The sequence below is a fragment of the Stenella coeruleoalba genome (assembly GCF_951394435.1).
Source record: "Stenella coeruleoalba genome assembly, chromosome: 10".
Classification (NCBI taxonomy): domain Eukaryota; kingdom Metazoa; phylum Chordata; class Mammalia; order Artiodactyla; family Delphinidae; genus Stenella; species Stenella coeruleoalba.
In genome coordinates this window covers 10,042,457-10,063,277 of record NC_137156.1, presented here as the reverse complement: position 1 = coordinate 10,063,277, position 20,821 = coordinate 10,042,457, and the positions used below count along the sequence as shown (strand labels likewise).

General features: G+C 49.6%; 2 protein-coding genes across 18 annotated transcripts in view; one reads left to right on the top strand and one right to left on the bottom strand.

Annotated features, from left to right (window-relative positions):
* The window catches only part of TBC1D7 (TBC1 domain family member 7), a 47,192-nt gene extending 44,220 nt beyond the window's left edge, over positions 1–2,972 (top strand). For 12 of the 14 annotated variants that reach the window (XM_079933685.1, XM_079933687.1, XM_079933684.1 and 9 more), the window contains 2 exons: positions 129–258; positions 614–2,311. The gene's annotated coding sequence lies outside the window, so the exon portion shown is untranslated. Of the gene's footprint in view, positions 1–128; positions 259–613; positions 2,312–2,752 lie in introns of those variants that run through there. The other 2 variants (XM_079933688.1, XM_079933690.1) reach the window with 2 other exon arrangements.
* The window catches only part of PHACTR1 (phosphatase and actin regulator 1), a gene marked incomplete at its 5' end in the record, with an annotated part of 543,658 nt that overhangs the window by 4,324 nt on the left and 518,513 nt on the right, over positions 1–20,821 (bottom strand). For all 4 annotated transcript variants that reach the window (XM_079933678.1, XM_079933680.1, XM_079933677.1 and 1 more), the window contains 4 exons: positions 574–650; positions 3,085–3,225; positions 7,706–7,767; positions 12,646–12,701. In XM_079933678.1, coding sequence (XP_079789804.1) covers positions 574–650; positions 3,085–3,225; positions 7,706–7,767; positions 12,646–12,701 — 336 coding nt within the window. The remainder of the gene's footprint in view (positions 1–573; positions 651–3,084; positions 3,226–7,705; positions 7,768–12,645; positions 12,702–20,821) is intronic.

The following is a 20,821-nucleotide window of genomic DNA, read 5'->3' as shown; positions in this document are numbered from 1 at the left end:
TCTCCGAGTCAGGCACTGTTTCTCCAGATGTTCACCAAAGGAGAGGGTCAGAAGAACTCAGTCAGCGGCTCCGTCGCTGACTAGCCCTGTGACCTTGTATAAGCCCCTCCTATCTCTCTGTGCTTCAGTTTCCCCAGGTAGCATCACACACGACTGTCTGGGAGAAGGACATGGAATCAGGCGTGATCCCGCTTCCCAAGTCCCATGTGGATTCGGTACTTTATCCTAGTTTGGTCTCCGCTGACTGGCTGTACATTGGCAAGTGATCTTTTCTCCTCAGCTTATGTTCTCATAAATACCCACCCTGTTGGTGGTCTGGCATTTAGCAGATCTTCAGTTTGAATGAGTTAAAAACTAGGCTTTGAGAAGGCTGCGTTCAGCCTGGGCCTTTCATGCTCCTTCCCTTACTTTGAGAAACCACAGTGGAACCTGTGGATCCCCACGTAGCTCTTTCTTTTATCTTCTCCCCTCACTGCACCCACCTCACCACTTGTCCTCCAGAAGCAGCTAGGATAGCTCAGTTTGCGGGGAAATGTTATAATTGGAGGGGGAAAAAACCCACTTGATACTAACCTTGTTAAATGTCTACTCAATTCGTGAACTTCCATTTCAGTGCTTTTAAATTCATTGAGCTCCTTCCGAATGGCAGCCTGCAAGGAAGAGAAGCCCATGAGAGTGCACACCCACCCAAAAGGGCTAAGATGATACCACGTGTTCACCGAAATGGGCAACGATGAGAACCCTCATAAGCTGCTGGTGAGTGTGTAAATTCATACAATCACTTTGGGACACTCTTTGGCATTACTACTAAAGCAGCGAACCCTCTCCACACTGCAGGACACACACATTCTACTTCTAGATTCAACCTCAGCAGAAACGTGTGCACTCGTGAATGAAAAGACATGGAAAAAGAACGTTCATAGCAGCATTATTCCTCACAGCAGCGCTGTCCAGCAACAGTAAAGCAGGTGGATACATTCTGGAAGACTCGTAACTCTAAATACTACGGTATTTCTCTTTACAGTCCTCTTTGTGCGTATTTTATATTAAAGATACACACTCTGTACCCCTCCATTAAAAATGTAATAACACAAGCGTTTCTTCCTAAGATAAAGTTATTTGTAAACATTTTAATGGTCACACGATAGTTGACCGTATTCTTGTTACTGTGATCATTAACATGCACTGTGTGCCAAGCACTGTGTTCAGTACTTTGTATTCTCTATCCAGCCTGATCCCAGAGCGCTATGCTCCAGCACAACCATTGTTTCATGTCCTCACCTACGGCTGAAGTCCAGGCAATCTGCTTCTGAGGCTGCTGGTCCGCTCGTCCTCAAAGCGTTTTTATCTCCTTATCAAACCATTAGCAACGAGGGCCACCACCTCAGGCCCACTGGCCTAGCCAATTCCGTCTACCAGAGCAATGCTAGTACTTGGGACAAAGTGGACATGGTACCACACTTGCTGCTGGTGTGGCTGTCCTCCAGTTTATCTATTCCTTTCTGGAAATTTCAACCGTATCATCTCACTCTTACTCTCACAATTCTGCCTGAAAAATGTGACTGAAGACAGGCGATTAAGAACCCTGACAAGGTACTTCCATAAGCTTCCTTTTCTTTTTTTCCTTCCCACTATCCCCCAGGCAGGAAGGAGCTGACCTGACGTTCCCTCTTCTTGGCTGGGGGCTTCCCTCTTCGTTCCTTCCAAGGAAGCTCCTCTTCCTTAAGGCAGTAAAACCACATGGTCTAAGAGAGACCAATGGGAATGTCTTCTATGCCATGGAAGGAACGCTATGGTCTGAGTCCTCCAGATGTAGCCCTTGATATGGGACCAGAAGACTATACCAGCAATTGGTAAATATCCCAAACAAAAAAATACATTGCTCTACAAAAATTTATCTTTGTCTTACAATTACTAGTTTTAGTGTAGAGTGAGTGCCTGTCTCACCTCTCTCCTGACCTGTATTTGTTTTTGTTTTCGGTTTTTAAAATTTTTTTATACAGCAGGTTCTTAGTAGTCATCAGTTTTATACACATCAGTGTATACCTGTCAATCCCAATCGCCCAATTCATCCCCCCGCCACCCCCTGGAAAAGTCTTTACATAGGATCAGAATGGCTCCTCCCAAGGAAGGAAGGCACTCGGTTAAAGTGCCTGGCTTGGGGGGGTGGGTGGGAGGTGTGGGCACTGCTTCCCAGCAGCCCCGGAGGAACTGGATAGGCTCCCTCACAGCTGCTTAGGATTCTAGCTGGTACCTTCCCTTGACGTTTGCCAGTTCCCTCAGCCTTGGTCAGCGAGCACGCTGCAGTGAGAGTGTGAACAACAGAGCGAGGTCACATCTATGTGACACAACTGCCCGGGGCCTGTCTCCTGCCCGAGGGGAGGGGTGCCGGTTCTGGGGGCTGCTCACCATGATTCCTAGAGAGGAGAGGTGAGGTTTCCACTCCTCAGGACCTGGGGGCTGGCCTGCCCGGGTGGGGCGGGGGGAGGGGGACGGTTTCTGGGAGGTGCCTCTGGCCGAGTCAGTTCCCTCCCCCTCACCCCCTCCCAAGTGCAGCGGCTTCCCTGGGCTCACACTCCAGCCAGAGGCCAGGCTCCGGGTGACCTCCTGCATGGCCGGTGAGGAAGCCACCTGCCCCGGGAAGGGATGGGGCAAAGGCAGGACTCTAGGAGAAGGTCCCCGGTGTACCCAAGTCCCCTTACTGTCACTTGCACACTGCACAGCGTTATTGTCTTACACTTTTTTTTTAAAGGCCCTTACCCTCCAGTTCCTCGTGGTGCCTGGATAAGAATCACAAAGGATCCCCAAGCAGAGGTCCCCTTAGTGTATGGATGAAAGGCTTCTGTCTTGAGCCTTCTCCAGAGCAGGGGAGGACCAGCTCAGCGCCCTCTCTGCACGCTGTCTGGAGCCCTTGGGGAAAGGTGCCGGGAGCAGCACCGCAGCCTGCCCGGCGGCCACTCAGCCCCCAGTACCGACCCAGGCACCCTGGCTCTGCGCCCAAGCTCCACGCAGTCTCCAGGCGGCAAGCTGGAGACCCAGCACCCGGCTGGCCGTGTGGCCCCGCCCCCTCCCCGCCCCTCTTACTTTGTCGGCAGCGGTGAGGCGGGTCCAGGGCTTGTCGGCCCTGCGGTCATAGTCCTGAGCATCGGCCACCTCCACGTAATCGCTGAAGCGGATGAGGATCTTCCGTTCTCTCAGCTCTTCCACTGTGGGCCTCTGGCTGAGCTGCGGGACGGAGAGATGGATGTGGTCAGCCTATGACGTTTAGATCACTTGGTCCATCCGTGAATTTATAGGTGGGAAGGCGAGGTCCAGAGAGGCAGCTGATGCATCACACACACGTGAGGGGCAGGGCCCAGGGGACACAGGGCTCCTGATTCCTGGACTTCTCCAGGGCTCTGTGAGGGAGTTTACTAACTCCTGAGCTGCCTCCAGGCCTATTCAGCCGGACAGCCAGGCTGTCTCTTAATAACACTGCAGCGTCTCGCTCTGTACACGCGGGGTGTCTGTGCATGGGTGTGGGTCTTCCCATGTCTGTCCTACCTTTCCCATCAGGTGACAGAAACCTTACACAACAGTTTTTTTTTTTTTGCGGTACGCGGGCCTCTCACTGTTGTGGCCTCTCCCATTGCGGAGCACAGGCTCCGGACGCGCAGGCTCAGCGGCCATGGCTCACGGGCCCAGCCGCTCCGCGGCATATGGGATCTTCCCGGACCGGGGCACGAAGCCGTGTCCCCTGCATCGGCAGGCGGACTCAACCACTGCGCCACCAGGGAAGCCCAACACACAACAGTTTTATATTCTCGATTTGTGAATCCACATCTGTGTGTTAAATTTAGTGCTCTCTGCAAGATAGGTTTGTAATACTTTCTGGGTATGTGTCTTAGACACAAAGAAAGTGTATGTGCAAACGGTATGCAAACTCCGGGGTGTGCAGGAATGAGAGTATGTTGGTTTATGAGGTCAGGGAGACCCTACCCCTCAACAGCTCAAATGAAAGGCGAGTCCACAAAGGCAGACCTAGCCCGCGTTGATGCCGAAGAAGACTCGGACGGGCCCTTTGGATAGGTCTGTGGTGAAGGAAGGAAACAAGTGAATTATTCAACCATCTCCCAGTGTTACCCGCTAGCATCCTTCCTTTGTACTTTAACAACATAAGGCTGACATTTCTATTATCTCTTCCTGTCACCAGATTTATTTCTTCTGGAGCAACACAGTTGCTCTCTCTTTAGGATGCTGTCAATTCATGTTCAACCGATGTTAGTTAAAAGCAATTTTTCTCTAAGCCCTAGACTGTATTTAATTCTATTCACAGAAGATGCAGTCAAATAGAATCTTACCACAAAGGCCTACAAAACAAACACACGCAAGTGAATCCAAACCAGCCCGGCTGTTTTGACTGTGTATCACGCAGCTGCCGTACACCTTGGCTGGCGCCAGAGTGTCCCAGCTTGCTACCAACCGGAAGAGCATCATTAGATGACTGCCTGGCTGGTGCCGAGCAGAACGGTGACAGCTACTGCGAGGCTCCGGACAGGACCAAAGCAGCCTGCGGGTCCCCCTTGGCCAAGGGAGGAAAAACCTGGGGCTCAGAGGCCTACTGGGCTGTGGCACTGGTCACCTGTCTAGACGCTGTGTAGCTCCCCCGCTCAGAGTGGCTGCAGTCTGTCCCGAGGTGGCCCTGGTTTTCCCGGGACAGGGCATTTTGGCATCAGCTGTGACCCGTCACAGGAAACCAGAGGTTTCCCATGCTCTATGGTTAGGGGTGCTGTAAACAAAACTGGTGGCCTATCCTGACTCCAAGATGTGAGTGCAGGGCGCTCTGTACTGTCATTAGAGTACGTAGGCGTTTACCGTAATACCACAAGGCATGAAGACTTCTACTCCAAGCCCCAGTTTGTGTTTCTAAGGACTTACCAGCTCGCCCTGGGGTGTTAGACAAACAGTACTATTTTCTCAGTATGCCATGACAGGAGAAAGGTTGTTAAAGTCGGAATTTCTAATTTCAATTTCTCACAGTCATGATGTGGATTCTATTAATAGCCTGTCTATGTAGAGTCTGGAGTGAACAGAAACCTAGAGGTTGGCTCTGAAGGTGAGGGGCTATTCTTCATGCCTGAGTCTGGTGGGGATTGGACACGACCTCTCCAGATCAATAAGAGACCGGGCCCAAGTGCCACCAGGGAGTGAGTGAGAAGGACGCCGAGTTCTCCTGCCGGGAGAACCACTGCCCGGACTCTGCTGTGAGCCAGGGCTCACACCCCTGGCCACACGGGGCTCAGGAGAGGTGCCTTTGGCTCCTGGAGGGCTCTAGCCCTTGGGGTGCGTGAACCCAACTTCCTTGCCTGGACACTAAGGAAATTATCTTTGCAGCCAAAGTTGGTTTTCTGCGGATGCTGGGCTGGAAGAAGGGGTGGGGTGCAGAGGTGGGTAGCGTTATGTTTCCATCTACAGCAGCAATAATATCGTTTGCAACCAATTACTCAACAAAAGGGTACGTTGAGACCCCAATTCCACTATTAATACAACCTGACCCAGGTACATTTCTTCCCTTCCTTCCCTGCATTCCTTCCTCCCTTCCAGCCATCCTCCCTCCAATACTTCTTCCCATTCATCCATCCAGCCAGTCAGCTAGCGAGTTTTTGGAAGTGGGAAGCAGGCATTTATCCCAAGATAAAGCATGGAAATTTTAGGTTAGTCTCAATTTGGCTGAAGAAAATGCCTGGTCTGTGGCTCTCAGCATCTGCTACTGTGTTTTATTTTTCTCAGTGTCTTAAATAGAACGATACTGAGGAAATCCTCGGGCTGAGGGTAAGTGAAGAGCATCCCCCACCACTGGCTTCTGGTCTTGGTGTGATACAGGCTCCCGAGGAACAGAACGTGCCCAGAGCCAGGAGGCGACATGGATTCCCTACCTGCTGGCACGCTCCACATCTCTGTTCACAAAACCAGATGTGAACGCTGCTTCTGGTCTCTCCCTCATAAACAGTTTATCCCTTCACTCAGGCTCATTATTTCTAATTCCCCAAGCCAGTCCCAGGGGAGGCAAATGCTGAAATTACAAGGCAGTTTTCCTGGGAGAAGGAAAGAGAGGTAACCAGGGGGAGGAAGAGGCATTTATCGATAGACTTGAGGACCTGCAGAAACCCCACCCCTAGCATTACCCCTCCCGGGGCAGATGGGTGTGGGAGGAGACCCTCTTCTCTCGCCCCGTCCTGCCAAACTATGCAATTAGTCAAGCTTTCCCTTGCAAAATCGAATGCTCTTTTTAAAGAGATGAGAATTAGGTGCATGTCCAGATCTTTCCCTATTACCAGTTTTTAGCAAGAAACCCTAAAGTTTAGGAGAATTTTGGGGTCCCAGCAATCAAGTCCAATGAACTTTATGAAAATCTGATTAAACATTTTTTCTGAATGTCTAGACCTTTCTCTATCAGAAACGAGGGGTCATCAGCAGTCTCCTTTTGATAACCTCATCATTTCAAAGACACACTTAGAATAATGCATCTCCCCCGGTCCCCCTCACTACTCAGTCTCAGGAAAAGGGATGCCCTGTGTCCAAAGGCTGGGTGGTCTTAAGGATATAAGAGTCAGACCTTGCCTGGAGTGAGGGCACCTGGATGAAGTGAGGGCCCTTAGCTCTTGTTCGAGTTTCCCACCAGGGGACACCAGCCCATCAGCGGCTTGTCAGGCCCTTGCTTATCCTACTCCCTTTAATTGGGATGGTGTCTGGCTTGTCACCGTATGTCTGGGATGCTCTAAGGGCAAGAGCGTGTTGAGAAACACAAATCATCACCTGAATAATTGGTACGATATTTCAGGATCTCTGAATTTCTTCCTTTGCATAATATTTCTAGGGAGAAAAATCCATTAACAAACCTTCAGAAAATTAATTTTAATGGGTCTCTTAACTGTCTCTAAGCTTTGAGTATCTTTCTCTCAAGATGGTCACTGTAGGAGGCTGATGAAAAACACTCTAGTCAGACAGAATATAGTAGTACACCTTCTGTGTCATTAATTAAAGCTGTCAACATCCTCCAAGAGTAGCCTCAAATAAGAGTTTATTATCAAAGAGGCCACTCGTAGAATTAGATCCACTTGGGTCTCCATGACATTGCCAAGCCATCTACTTTGGGGGTTAAAAACATATAAAAATTCTAGCTTTCTGACTTTTATCTAAGTGCTTTTCAAACATCTTCATTAGATTTATCAATACTTTTGGCATTTTCCTAATTCAGTAATTCAAATCGGATTTAGCATAATAAACTCAAATAGTTCTTAGGTAACAGTCAGGAAGAGTACCAGCGGAGACAAGGAAAACTCGCACTTTCCCAGGGTCATAGCAAATAACTGATACATTTGAACTTGTGATTTTGATAATGAATTTCCAGTTGCCTCATGGGGTTACAGTGAATTTTTAAAAACAAAATATTCACTGTACCTGCAGATAGAATGCACCTGACATCAAGTTGCTTGGGGGTAGGCCAGTGTCACCAGCCAAAAGGACTGAGGGTCATGAAGCTGAGTGGACCACTGGCCCCTGGAGAGGTCCTGGAGAGTCCAGAGAGCCGCATGCCCTGACACCCGAGGAATGGAACCATTAATGTCACTTCCAATGGGCCAGGCAGCTGCAAGGCCAACACAGGGCACAGCAGGGGAGGGTGGCCCCCTGTCCCGCCCCAGCTCGGCATGGAGAATCGTCTCACCTTCCGAGTTAATCTCCTCTTGATCTCTCGTTTCTCCTCTTGTTCCTCTTGTTCATTCCGGGCTGAAAGAAACATTTAAGACACTTTAGATTTTGGTAGCAGTGTCGCACAAAGGTGCAAGCTCTGCAGGTTCTAGGCCAAGCAGCTCAGTTTTTTTTTTTTTTTTTTTTTTTTTTTGCGGTACGCGGGCCTCTCACTGTTGTGGCCTCTCCCGTTGCGGAGCACAGGCTCCGGACGCGCAGGCTCAGTGGCCATGGCTCACAGGCCCAGCCGCTCCACGGCATGTGGGATCTTCCCGGATCGGGGCACGAACCCGTGTCCCCTGCATCGGCAGGCGGACTCTCAATCACTACGCCACCAGGGAAGCCCCAAGCAGCTCAGTTTGAAAAGGAGGAGAGAGTTCCCGTCCCCTACCCTGGCCACCCTTTCTGCTTGTGGGGACACTTTCCAAACTGCCTGTACTGTTTCAAATGGGTGGTGAGTGGGTTGACCTTATTTTGTTTTACGTCACACGGGGTTTCAAGTCTGCAGGCCGAAACGCTGGGCCAAGAGGAGGGGCTACGAGGCAAGGAGGTAGGTCCTGAAAGAGTGCGGTACTGTCTGCAGTGACACAGGCATCCGGGGCGAGGTAAGGCTCCCTTCTTTGGACAAGACCTGGGCCTCACGCAGCTCTGCCTCAAGCCTCAGAGCAACCGAAGGGGACTCGCTGTGATGTGGCCCTGGTGCCCGGTGCCCTGCGTGGATGGAACAGAAGCCGGGCCCCGCGGGGGCGCCTGCCACCTGCCACAGAAACAAAACGAGGCACGGCTGATGCCGAACGCAAGGCTGGAATTTCAAAATGCTCACCTTTCACAAGCCCTGATGCCATGAATTCTTTGAATCTTCCAAGAAGTCCACAGAGCACGTGTGAGGCCACAGTGTGGGATACAACGGCCTGCATTTAGACTTCTAAGGAGCGTCTTAGGAGAGCAGACCCCAGAGCTTAAACCTTCTCAGCTCAACATGTGGGGTGACTTAGCATCAGCTGTGTAAAGCGCCGAAGGGAGCAGAGATTCGGAGGACAGAGAACGCGGGAGTATCTAAGTAACGCAGTGACCTTGGGTACCTCACTTTCCTCCCAGGCCTTGCGATGGAGGCACGGATCGCAGCATAATACTGTCTAACTTGAAGAAAAATCACGAACATCAGCCTGGCTCCCATGCCTCTGCTTCCTGTCTACTGAACTGAGGGTGGCACCAGAGAGAGACCACCACTGCCACTTGAATTTGCACAGGCTGCATCAAAAGGGCCCTTGTTCCCTCATTTTGAAGTCACCGTTGGAAATTATGGTTCCAGAACTCCATTAACTTGCCGCGCAGTGCGCACTCACCCTTGAGTGGTCTCAGTACAGGACAGGGCTTTAAAACAGGGACCCCCTTGTGCCTAGAAGTGGGGTGCCCTCGCCCCTCCTGCCAGCCTGATGGCAGCAACCACAGCCTCAGCTAACTCACACCGCAGGTGGCAACACCTCCCGCCAGAAGGAACGGCGGTGGCTCAGAGCACAACTCACGTCCTTGAGCGACACCCCCGGGGGCACGGTTTGGCCAGTGTGACTGCCTGTGGTGACCAGGATCTTGGACCTTGGCAGCTCCAGAAATGGCCACATCCTGCCGTGGGCCAAAGTCCCCAGGGGTCCCCGCTGCCCCAAACCCCACGCGAGAGCTCCTTCCTTTGAATTGAAAGGTCCTCCTCCCCCCCACCCCGCCCCAGGGTTCCTTTTAAAAATGAGAATTTCTCTTGGATAGAAACCTGTTCAACTAGTCAGCCATCACTATCTTAGTATGAACTAATGTATCACAGAGAAACTGGGAGGCAGACTGCCAGCCCCAGAAGAAGGGAAGCCCCCAAGAGCTGCATTTGCAGGTGGGAGGGAGGACGGAAGGAAAGGTCTAGAGTGGATGGTGAGCGGCCGGGGGGCAGCTCGAGGGCACTGGGTTGAAATGTACAGACTTGTAGCCATATCAGGGCCAGGAGGGGCCCACGAGACCACCTAGGCTACTGCTCGTGGTCTGGAAATGAGGATAGGAAGGTCCAGGGGGGTTGAGCAGCTGGCCACACACTCCGTGGCTAACAGACAGACAAACAGTCCAGCTCCTTTTCTTGCTTGGCTACGCGGCCTCCGCCCATCCCATTTTGCTCAGGGCCAGCCCTCTCCTCCTCACTGGTTACTGGCCTCAGACTCCACTCGGAGCTGCCTCCTCCTACAGGCCCTCTCCCGAGCCGCGAAGGTCGACATCCTGCCCAGAGCACAGAGCCCTCATCGCCTACAGGTGTTCCTGAGGTCCCTCCGAGGGCTAGGGGCCCCAAGCTACCACCTATGGAATCTATACCTTTAGTTCAAAGCCATTTACAAACCCAGGGTCATGAATTCTCAGGCAGCAGGGACCAAGACAGCCCCACTGGGCAAGTGGGAAGGGAGACCAGGAAAAGCCCTCGAGGTCACGGCCTGCTGCCACCATCAGAGAGTGCACTGTGTGCTCAGATGTGCCCAGGGTCTCACTGGCTGCCCAGTGGAGCCAGTACTGCCCACAGGGCCGGGCAGCCTGGGATGGGAGTCAGACCTGGCTTGCAAAGCTCCACCGCCCAGCAAAGCCACCGCTCTGGGCCTCTCTCCTGCACACTTAGAGATGTGGTTCATCCCTTGACTTACAGCCCAGATGATAATTCTCAGAATACACTGTTTGAGGGTTGTCCTCTGATACCACGAAACATTTCTTGTTTAACAATCACACAAGATTTTAAAAAGAGAAAGAAAAAGCTATTTCGGAAAACAAAATTTCAGAACGCAGGATGAAAAAAAAAAAATACCTACAGGAAAAATAAGCTCCTTTCCGGAACGTTCTGAAACTGCGACATGATGACCCTGTTTGAATGTGGTCAAGTGATCCTTCAATTTGCAACTACTCAAATGGACAAACACGCAAGAGGCAACAACGAAAGGGAACTGTGGGAACAACTTGTAAGCCCCTGGCTCCCCTGAACCTGAGCCCCCAGGCTCACTGAACGCAAGTAACTGTCTCTAAGACCCGAGTGTCTTTCTGGAGGGTGAGAAAAACCTAACTCGAGGGGCCTGCCCGCCGCCTCCCATGGATCTGGGCAGACGAGGCGTGGAAGCTGGTGCCTTTGGGAAGCAGGTGAGCTGGGGATTCTCTGCCTTCTCTTTCCAAAACCTGTGCCCTCGCCAAGAGAAGTGCTGTCTTCTGAAACGTGAACAATTCCACAGACGTTTTTAGCCCCTTCACATTTAAGAGTTAGGCTGGGGACCGTGTGGCCCTGTAAGAAAGTTGCACAGAGATTCTTTCAGCAGGACCACAGATGCGTGTGAGGCACATCTGGGGGAGACGTTTAAAAGGAGAAGAAGAAAGCCCGTTCACCAGATTTCTGGCTTTAGGAACAAACGGACACCTTTTGATTTTTCTTTCTCTCTAAGGTAGACAATTTATAATGGATCAGCTATCAAGTTGGGGCAGAAAGGGAGACACGCCGGCCAAATGCTTCGCCAACCAGGAAAATCATCTGAAAGAATTCGAATTCTGTTTCACGGCAAAGTAAACTTAGAAACTTTTAAAGGCACCCCCTTCGTTAGGAACTTCCTAGAGATCTGGGAAATGGGGGAGGTGGCCTCAGGACTGAGGAAGGTCAAGGCTGAAAGGAACAGCCACTGCGAGGCGAGGGCGTGGCCGAAGCCGGAGCAGTGCGGCAGGATGACGGTGGAGGCACAGGGCACGCAGGTGGGTGCCCTGGGGCACGGGTGCTGTGGGTCACGACACCGGCCCCCCCATCACAGCCCTCGCCCGTGACATTCAACAGCAAACCATCTGGCGCGGACCCAGTCGCAAGGCCACAACGAGCAAGGCGAGAAAAGCAAAATCAAGAACACTTTCGTTTGGTCGAAGTGGAAATACCCAGCTACTCACGCAGGGGCCTCACGCGACCGGGGCGTGGGTGTGTGCGTGCGTGCGTGCGTGCGCGTGCATAGCACAGAAGTTCTGTAAAACTCTGCGTAGCATGTATTTCTCTTTTCTGGAGCAAATCAGAAAGGGATAGACGTGTGGGGAGAAAGGGTCTGAAATTAAACTAAAAGTATCTGTTGACCATCTAGAGGGCAGTGTCAGTGAGAGTGTAGCATGATGAAGCTGAGAGGTTTTAGTTTTCAGTTGCTGAATATCTCCCCCTAAATGGAGGCATACTGGTTGGTGCCCATGAGATGCTTGGTTTCTTTCAGCATTTTAAAAATAGGTATTTTAAGCACCACATGGACTTTCTGTATTTAGGCAAATATCTCTGTGTCCTGAACCAAAGAGGCTTTTTTTGTCCACAGACACAGTGACAGCGAGTTTTCTTGAATGACAGCCTGGGCAGCTATACCAGCGGCCAGTTGGAGGAGGCCTGAGAGGAGGCCAGGAAGGATTTCCCCTTGGAAATGCTCTCTTAGACTTTAGGTTTAATGCTCAGAGGAAGGGGGGATTTTATCCCCAGCAGCTGGCTGCAGTGGAAAGTCACACTTTCTGGTCTTCGTTTTCAAATGGCTACTTGCCCTATTTTAGCCATCAGTATCATATTTGCAGTTTTTCAGCCAATCTGGCTTTAAAGGTGACCCCAACTCTCACTTACTAGTAAGTTCTCTCACTCAAACCTTTCAGCTTCTCTGACTTGGCAGCCCGCTAAAGGGCAGGTTCTTGCAGACCCTGAGGTCCTCACGAACCAAGTGCATTCGAATTTGCCTGCTCTGTGGGGATGCTCTCTCAGATGTTCGAACACACAAGGGCGAAGCCTCCGCCACCAGGGAGGGTTTCGATCGTTTCCACACCAGCACACAGGAGAAACCCTGTGGCCTGCCATCAAACAATAACCAAAGCCACCACGAAACAGCAGCGCCTGCCACGGGCTCGGTCACTTACGTTTCAAAATGTTCCTCTGCTCCAACTCCTCTGCAGTTGGCCTCTGGCTCAGTCGCCTGCGGAAGAAATCCAGGAAAAGTTTTTGGACCATATCATAGCCTCCTTGGGTCGTTAATCTCCCCGGCCGTCGCAGATACATGGGGCAGGGTCAGCGGCTGGAGGCCCTGTTCCATCCTGTGCCCTGAAAGACTGGCGCTCACCACCAATGCCTCCTGAGTTCCTCGTTTTCAACCCCAGGAAAGGCACCGACGTGATGTCACGTGGAGCCGAACCCCCTCCCTCCATCGGCCCCTCCCCAGCCCTGCTCCTCTGGGCCTCCAGGCGCATGGACTCTTCTCACAGAAGTCCCTTTCTTTCGTGTGGCCTCCCAACTTCGGGAGGATGGCCTCTGCTTTTCTCGCCCCGGCCCCGAGGCTAGAGCTCGCCTCTTGCCATGTTTGTGCAGACTCAGAACACAAAGAGGCTCACGGCCCCATGGAGACGGGAGAGAGCACGTCTGTCTGCAGAGAACAATAGCTGCTCTTTTGGTCCCCACCCATCGCCACCAGAGCCTTATTAGACACAAGGTGGCAAATGAACAGGAACAGAAATGACACTTGGTGCCGGCACGTAATTTAGCCACAACAAGTGAAACATCACAGCCAGGATGTGAACTTGCTATTGTGCAACAGCAGGGGCCGGGGGCAGACAATGGGTGGCACCAGGTAGGGGCAGAAGTTGCCAGAGAATGGGAAGGACACTGAAGAGGAGACTACACGTTCTTAGAGATGCTTTGACGGATCTGACTCCAAAGGCAAGGGAAACGAGCAAAAACAAGTGGGACTACATCATACTAAAAGGCTTCTGCACAGCCAAGGAGGTTATCATCAAAACAAAAAGGCAACCTACAGAGTGGAGAAGATAACTGCAAACCACATATCCGATAAGGGGTTAAAATACAAAGTATATAAAGTGCTAATACAACTCAACAATAACAAAAAGCAAACAACCCGATTAAGAAATGGGCAGAGGGTCTTCCCTGGTGGCGCAGTGGTTGGGAGTCCGCCTGCCGGTGCAGGGAACATGGGTTCGTGCCCTGGTCCGGGAGGATCCCGCGTGCCGCGGAGCGGCTGGACCCGTGAGCCATGGCCGCTGGGCCTGCGCGTCCGGAGCCTGTGCTCCGCGATGGGAGAGGCCGCAGCGGTGAGAGGCCCGCATACCACAAAAAAAAAAAAAAAAAGAAAGAAATGGGCAGAGGATCTAAGTGTCCATCGACAGATGAATGGATAAAGAAGATGTGGCACATACATACAATGGAATATTACTCAGCCATAAAAAGAAATGAAATTGAGTTATTTGTAGTGAGGTGGATGGACCTAGAGTCTGTCATACAGAGTGAAGTAAGTCAGAAAGAGAAAAACAAATACCGTATGCTAACACATAGATATGGGATCTTAAAAAAAAAAAAAAGGTCATGAAGAACCTAGGGGCAGGACGGGAATAAAGACGCAGACATAGAGAATGGACTTGAGGACATGGGGAGGGGGAAGGGTAAGCTGGGACGAAGTGAGAGAATGGCATTGACATATATACACTACCAAATGTAAAATAGCTAGCTAGCGGGAAGCAGCCGCATAGCACAGGGAGATCAGCTCGGTGCTTTGTGAGCACCTAGAGGGGTGGGATAGGGAGGGTGGAAGACGCAAGAGGGAGGAGATATGGGGGTATATGTATACATATAGCTGATTCACTTTGTTATAAAGCAGAAACTAACACACCATTGTAAAGCAATTACACTCCAATAAAGATGTTAAATAAATAAATAAACATAATATGTTGTTGCTTTACAAGAAAAAAAAAGGCTAAACAACAACAACAAAAAGAAACTGGCAGAGGATCTGAATAGACATTTTTCCAAAGAAGACACACAGATGGCCAACAGGCACATGAAAAGATGCTCAACATCACTAATTACCAGGGAAACGTAAATCAAAACCACAATGAGATATCACTTCACACGTCAGAATGGCTATCATCAAAGAGACCACACAAAACAAATGTTGGCAAGCATGTGGAGGAAAGGGAGCCCTCGTGCACTGTTGGTGGGAATGTAAACTGGTGCAGCCACTATGGAGAACAGTATGGAGGTTCCTCAAAAAATTAAGACTAGAATTACCATAGGACCCAGCTACTCCACTTCTGAGTATTTATCTGAAGAAGAGGAAAACCCTCATTTGCAAAGATATCTGCACCTCCATGTTCACTACACCATTATATACAATAGCTAAGATATGGAAGCAACCTAAGGGTCCACTGATAGATAAAGAAGATGTGGTACATACACACAATGGAATATTACTCAGCCATGAAAAAGAACGAAATCTCGCCATTTGCAACAACATGGATGGACCTTGAACGTATTATTCTAAGTGAAATAAGTCACACATAGAAAGACAAATCCCACATGATTTCACTCCTATTAGAATCTAAAAAAACCCCCAAAGAAACGAACAAACACAATAAAACAGAAACAAACTCACAGAGATCAGATCAGTGGTTACCAGAGGGGAAGGGGACCTGGTGGGGGGTGAAATGGGTGAAGGGGGTCACTGTATGGTGACGGATGGTAACTGGACTTGTGGTGGTGATCACATTGCAGTGTATACAGCTGTTGAATTATAATGCTGTAGACCTGAAACTTATATTTAAAAAAAAGAAAAAGAGAACCACATGCCCGGATAAAGTTCCAGGAATGATCACACAACGGGCCTCAGCATCACAGAGATGTTTGTATTTCTCTTGAAAATTATTTAACAATCCTGCAGTTAATTACTCAGCATTCTGCTTCCCCCATTGGGATGAGGTGTGTGTGAGACGAGAAAACTGTGGAAGGAGTTTGAGGCCCCTCTGAGTCCTCCAACGGGACTAAGGGGTAAAAAAGAGTGCCGTCCTGGCAGCAGAGGCTACAGTCCCTCCCGAAACAGTGGCAACTGGCGTGTACTGTTGGCAAGATGTTTACACCATGGACTCTGGAGACCCAGAGTGAAGATAAGAAGTCCACGGAGTTGCCAAGTGTAACTATTTTAAACCCAGTGCTCACTGACAGCTGATTCTGTGATTCCCCAATATCATCACCACTTAGGCTGTAGACAGGGAATGGGCCTCAATGCCAGAGAAAGGAGTTTTGATCAGATACCTGTCTGCAAACCCCTTAGCACCCTGGAAACTGCTGGAAATGGTATTCCAAAGTGTTTTTAAGTCTGTAAGAACATTTTCACGTCTATTCTTCATTTTCTTCTCAAAACATCCCATGAAGGGATTACTTATCCACCCTGATAAGGGCCCTCTGGGTATCTGGAAATTCACAATGCTGGAGGTTCCAAATTTGGACTCAGCAGTCTTCCTGTCCTTTCTAAAACAGCATTCTCAGACTGTAGGAAGAAACTTGAGATTACACAGCTGGGCAAGCTGGTGTCATAGGTCTGGAATGCAACTCCTGACTCCACTTAGAATAAGTTTCTTAGAGGCTCTGCCTCACCTTTCAATTTATTTTCCCTGAGAAAACTGGTTTCTCTGGTAGGGACGCACAGCCACCTTTCTGGGACCATTTAGTAAAACCCAGGTTTTTACATGAAGCTTGGGTTTCGGGGCCGTATGTTTTGAAGAAGCCCTCCAGACTCAAGGTGGAGTTTGCATCTCAGAAGGTGGGGGGGAGTGTTTTGGAATCTTATGCCCTGAAGTGTCTGCAGAAGGTTCCCTCACTGGCTTGTGCTAAGCGGCCCGTGGCTCCCACGACCAGAGGCGTTGCCTGCTTCTATTCTGGCCTTTTTCTGTTTTTGTTCTTCTTATGTGACATGTTTGAAGGGGACAAAACAATGCGTAACTGAAATCTAACCAGAGAAAATGCTACTATTAACTAGGCAGCCTTATCATTAAACACACATGATTTCACATGAGTCCTTCTATTTACGTTTCACTTCTCTCGAAAGGGTCTGAGGACATCCAGGCTAATCACAGATATAAAATGTAGCTAAGCCCTCCCGAAGGGCACGTATTATAACTAGTTGTTTTGACTTTGAAAATGAGATTCGGTAGGAAACTGATCTTGTGGCTTAATGACAAAGTGCTAAACAGCTCAGGAGTTAGGGGACCTGGGTTCCACTCCTGGCTCTGCCCTGAACCCACCTGGACAAGGTATTGGACCCGCTCAGCCCTATGTTCTTTTCTCTGCAAATAACAAGAGTAATTGAATAAGCTAATGCTGATTTAATGCCTAAGAAGTACAGGCGTGGTTCTAAGAACTGCACGCATATTAATTCATTTAATCTTCAGGTCAGCCCCTGGAGGTGGTACTATCAGCATCTCCATTGCACAGAGGGGAAAAGGGAGGCACAGGAAGTTGCATACCTTGCCCCGGGTCACAGAACTAGCACAGGGCAGAGCCAAGACTTAAACCCAGGCACCCGGGCTCTAACAGTCTCAACACTCTTAACCAGTGTACTAGTTCCCTATTGCTGCTGTAACAACGTACCACAGATATAGTGATTTAAAACAACACAAATTTATTATGTTACAGTTCTGGAGGTCGGAAGTTTGGAATGCGTGTCTGTGGGCTAAAACCAAGGAGTCAACAGAGCTGCACCCCTTCTGGAGGAAGGGAAGAATCTATTCACTTGCCTTCTTCAGCTTCCGGAAGTGCCCTGCCTTCCCTGTGCCTCTTCCAAGCCCACAGTGTCGTATTTTCCAATCTCAGACTGACTGCAAGCGTTCTTGTGGAACACTGGACCCACCCAGATAATCCAGGATAATCTGTTCAACTCAAGATTCTTAACCACAGCCTCAAAGTCCCTTTTGCTATGAAAGGTTATAGGCTCCTAGGCTTGGGGATTAGGACACGGATGTCTTTGTGAGGGGGAGATATTCTGTCTACCACAACCGTAATACCCTACGCGTCAGAAATTGCAAACTGATGTCCAGTGGGTTGCATTTGACTCTGCAAGTTCTTCTCCTTGCTCAGAGGTAACAGTTTTTGCCCCCCTGAATGCCTTTAGAGAGGGTATGTTTGTTCTAGTTAGCCCGGTCCCCAACCCTCGCTCAGATAATACCTGTCCTGCTTTCTTCCTTTCCAATCATTCCTGGCCCTGAGTTTGAGACCCCTGGATAAGATCATCAAGTCGTAAGAATCCCGACTTCTGTTTTCCTTCTTTCATCCACCCATCTACCCAACGCTGACTAAGAACCTCACTGAGGACTGAGCACTGATAGCTCTTAGGAGCTCAAAGCCTAGAGGGGCGCGTTAGTGATGAAAGTTCGCAGGTTAAAACTGGAGCTATACTTTTCAGGAGCTGGACTGCAATAGAATGCCCTCGAAACGGCCGGCAACTTGGACGTGATTTAGACCCTCATGGCAGTTTAGAAGACGCTACAGACTCTCTCAGTGTCTCAGCTTGGCTAGCAAGAGGGTCAGCCAAAACCAGATCAGCAGATGTGTGCGAGGCGGGCTGGGCGCCAGGCAAAATTGTGAAGGGGATCATGTTTTTGTCAGGGTTCTGTCTCCTGGACCCTTCCCCTCTCAGGTTCTTGGAATTACATCATCACTCTTTCTATGTCATTCCTGTCAAGACCGGTTCTTAAAACAGATGCTATATACTTAGCCACATTCAAATGTAAATTCATTCATTCGTTTCACAAATTATTTATTGAGTGCCGGCTCTGTGCTGGGCATCGGGGGTCCAGTGATGAGCAGAAACAGATCAAGGTCCTGCCCTTCTGGAACTTACAGACTGGAAGGGGCTGGGAGAGGCAATCATCAATCACATAGTGACAGGGGGATAAATTAGGAGTTTGGGATTAACATATGCACAGTACTATACATAAAACAGATAACCAACAAGGACCTACTGTATAGCACAGGGAACTATACGCAACATCTTGTAATAACCTATAATGGAAAAGAATCTAAAAAACGAATATATATGTGTATAACGGAATCATTTTGCTGTGTACCTGAAACTAACACAATATTGTAATTCAACTATATTTCTTTTTTTAATTTAATTTTTTAGTTTATATTGGAGTACAGGTGATTTACAATGTTGTGTTAGTTTCAATGTTAGTTAGTACAGAAAAGTGGTTCAGTTATACATATACATATATCTATTCTTTCTCAGATTCTTTTCCCATATAGGTTATTACAGAATATTGAGTAGAGTTCCCTGTACTATACGGTAGGTCCTTGTTGATTATCTATTTCAACTATATTTCAATAAAAATTTTTAAAAACTACCAAAAAACTTAAAAAAAAATTCACATGGTCATAGAAAGAAGTATAAAACTCTAGTAAGAGGTTCCATGGTGAGGCATCTGGGGCAGTGATACTGGGACCTGACAAAATTAGGAGGTCAGGAAAGGCTTCCCAGAGGAAGTGGTACTGTGTCTGGGCGCAGATCTGGAGGATGGAGGAAGCCAGGTTCCTGGAATGGACAAAGCAAGGGGAAGAAGGATGGTGGGAAACAAGCCAGGAGCCAGGCCATGTGCCCATGGAGGCTATGTTAAGGAATCTGATCTCCCAAGGAGCAATGTGAAGTCACTGAAGAGTTTACATTTAAGGATAGGAGAGGGGAGGAACAAATGAACATTTCAGGTTTACAATAGATCACATTGTCTGTTGTACAGAGAATGGATTGGGAGACGCGAGAGGCAGTTTAAATAGGAGCCTCGGAGGCTACTGCACACCTGGTAGAGGATGACGGACACCTGGGCTAGGCTATGATGCTCGATGTGCAAGTTCTTAGGGAGTCCAGCTGACAGACCATGGAGACAGCGTCTACGGACAGAGGGGGAAGGAGGAGGTATATTGGATCCATAACTTACGCAGCTGGACAGATGGTTATATGCTACTCACCCAGAAGGCGGGAAACACTGGCAGGGAACTGGGGCATTTTGGGGGAGGACAAGGGAAGGGTGGAAGGGAACCATGAGTCTGAGTTTAGATCTGTTGAGTCAGAGCGATTGTGCGATGTCAAAGTGGACGCATCCAGTAGGCAGCTGGATATACAGAGCTCGGTGGAGAGGAGATGGCTAGGCCAGTGACAGAAATCTGGGGCTAGTTTGCAATTAGATAATATTTGAAGTCAGGGGTAAGGAGAGAGCATAGAAGGAGAAGAGGAGAGGGCTTAGGATGGAGCCTTACAAAATTCCAATATTTAATTCTCAGACTAAGGAAGACACACCTGCCAGGGAGTTAGAGGAGGGGCAGGGCACGGAGACAGGATGAAAATTAGAACATGGCATCCTGGAGGCAGAGGAAGACGCGCGCGGCCAGTGAAGTGGGCAGATGAGGTCTGGAAAGACTGCCCACTGGGTTTGGCACCGGGGAGGTTCTTAGCGAGCTCACCTAGAACTCTTTCAGGGGGTGGTGGGGACAGAAGCCAGGCTGCAGTGGGTTGAGAACAGAGGTGAGAAAATGGACACAACAAGTAGGAAGGCCTCCTCCGTGAAGCCTGGTTTTGAAGGGACCAGAGAGTTGGAGGTGAAGGCGGCTCAGGTGAGGTTTATAGTTTTTTAATGGGAAGAGACTGACATGTCTAACAGAAAGAACCCAGATTAAGTGCTGGTGGTGACGGTGAGAAGCTAAATATATAAGGAGGGCGGAGGCTCCACGGACAGTGCAGGAGTCCTGAGAAGGCAGGAGGGGTTGGGGTTTTAGGGGCAGAGAAGACCTTATCTTTCAACTGGAGGAGGGACAGCCCTTCACCGTGACAGGAGGCTGCAGGAGAAAGTGCGCCGTATGGAGGTTTGTCTGTTTGGTATCGGAAGAAAAAAGGGTACTCCCAACTGATGGCTTGTACTTATTCTTTCAAGTTGGACTGTAATAAAGATGACTTACATTAGTTTAAAATATTACCTTTCCTTGAGGGGTCTGTCTTTGAACAGAGCCAAGTTCACGAAGCAAACGGATCAAGCTCTAGCTTCAGTCACCAGAATTTTAGGGGCGCGCCCGGGGCAGCCTGCCATCTTCACCAGGTGAAGCAGCCATCTGCTTGGTTCCTTTTGTTTTTTTGTTTTTGCATTACGCGGGCCTCGCACTGTTGTGGCCTCTCCCGTTGCGGAGCACAGGCTCCGGACGCGCAGGCTCAGCGGCCATGGCCCACGGGCCCAGCCGCTCTGCGGCATGTGGGATCTTCCCGGACCGGGG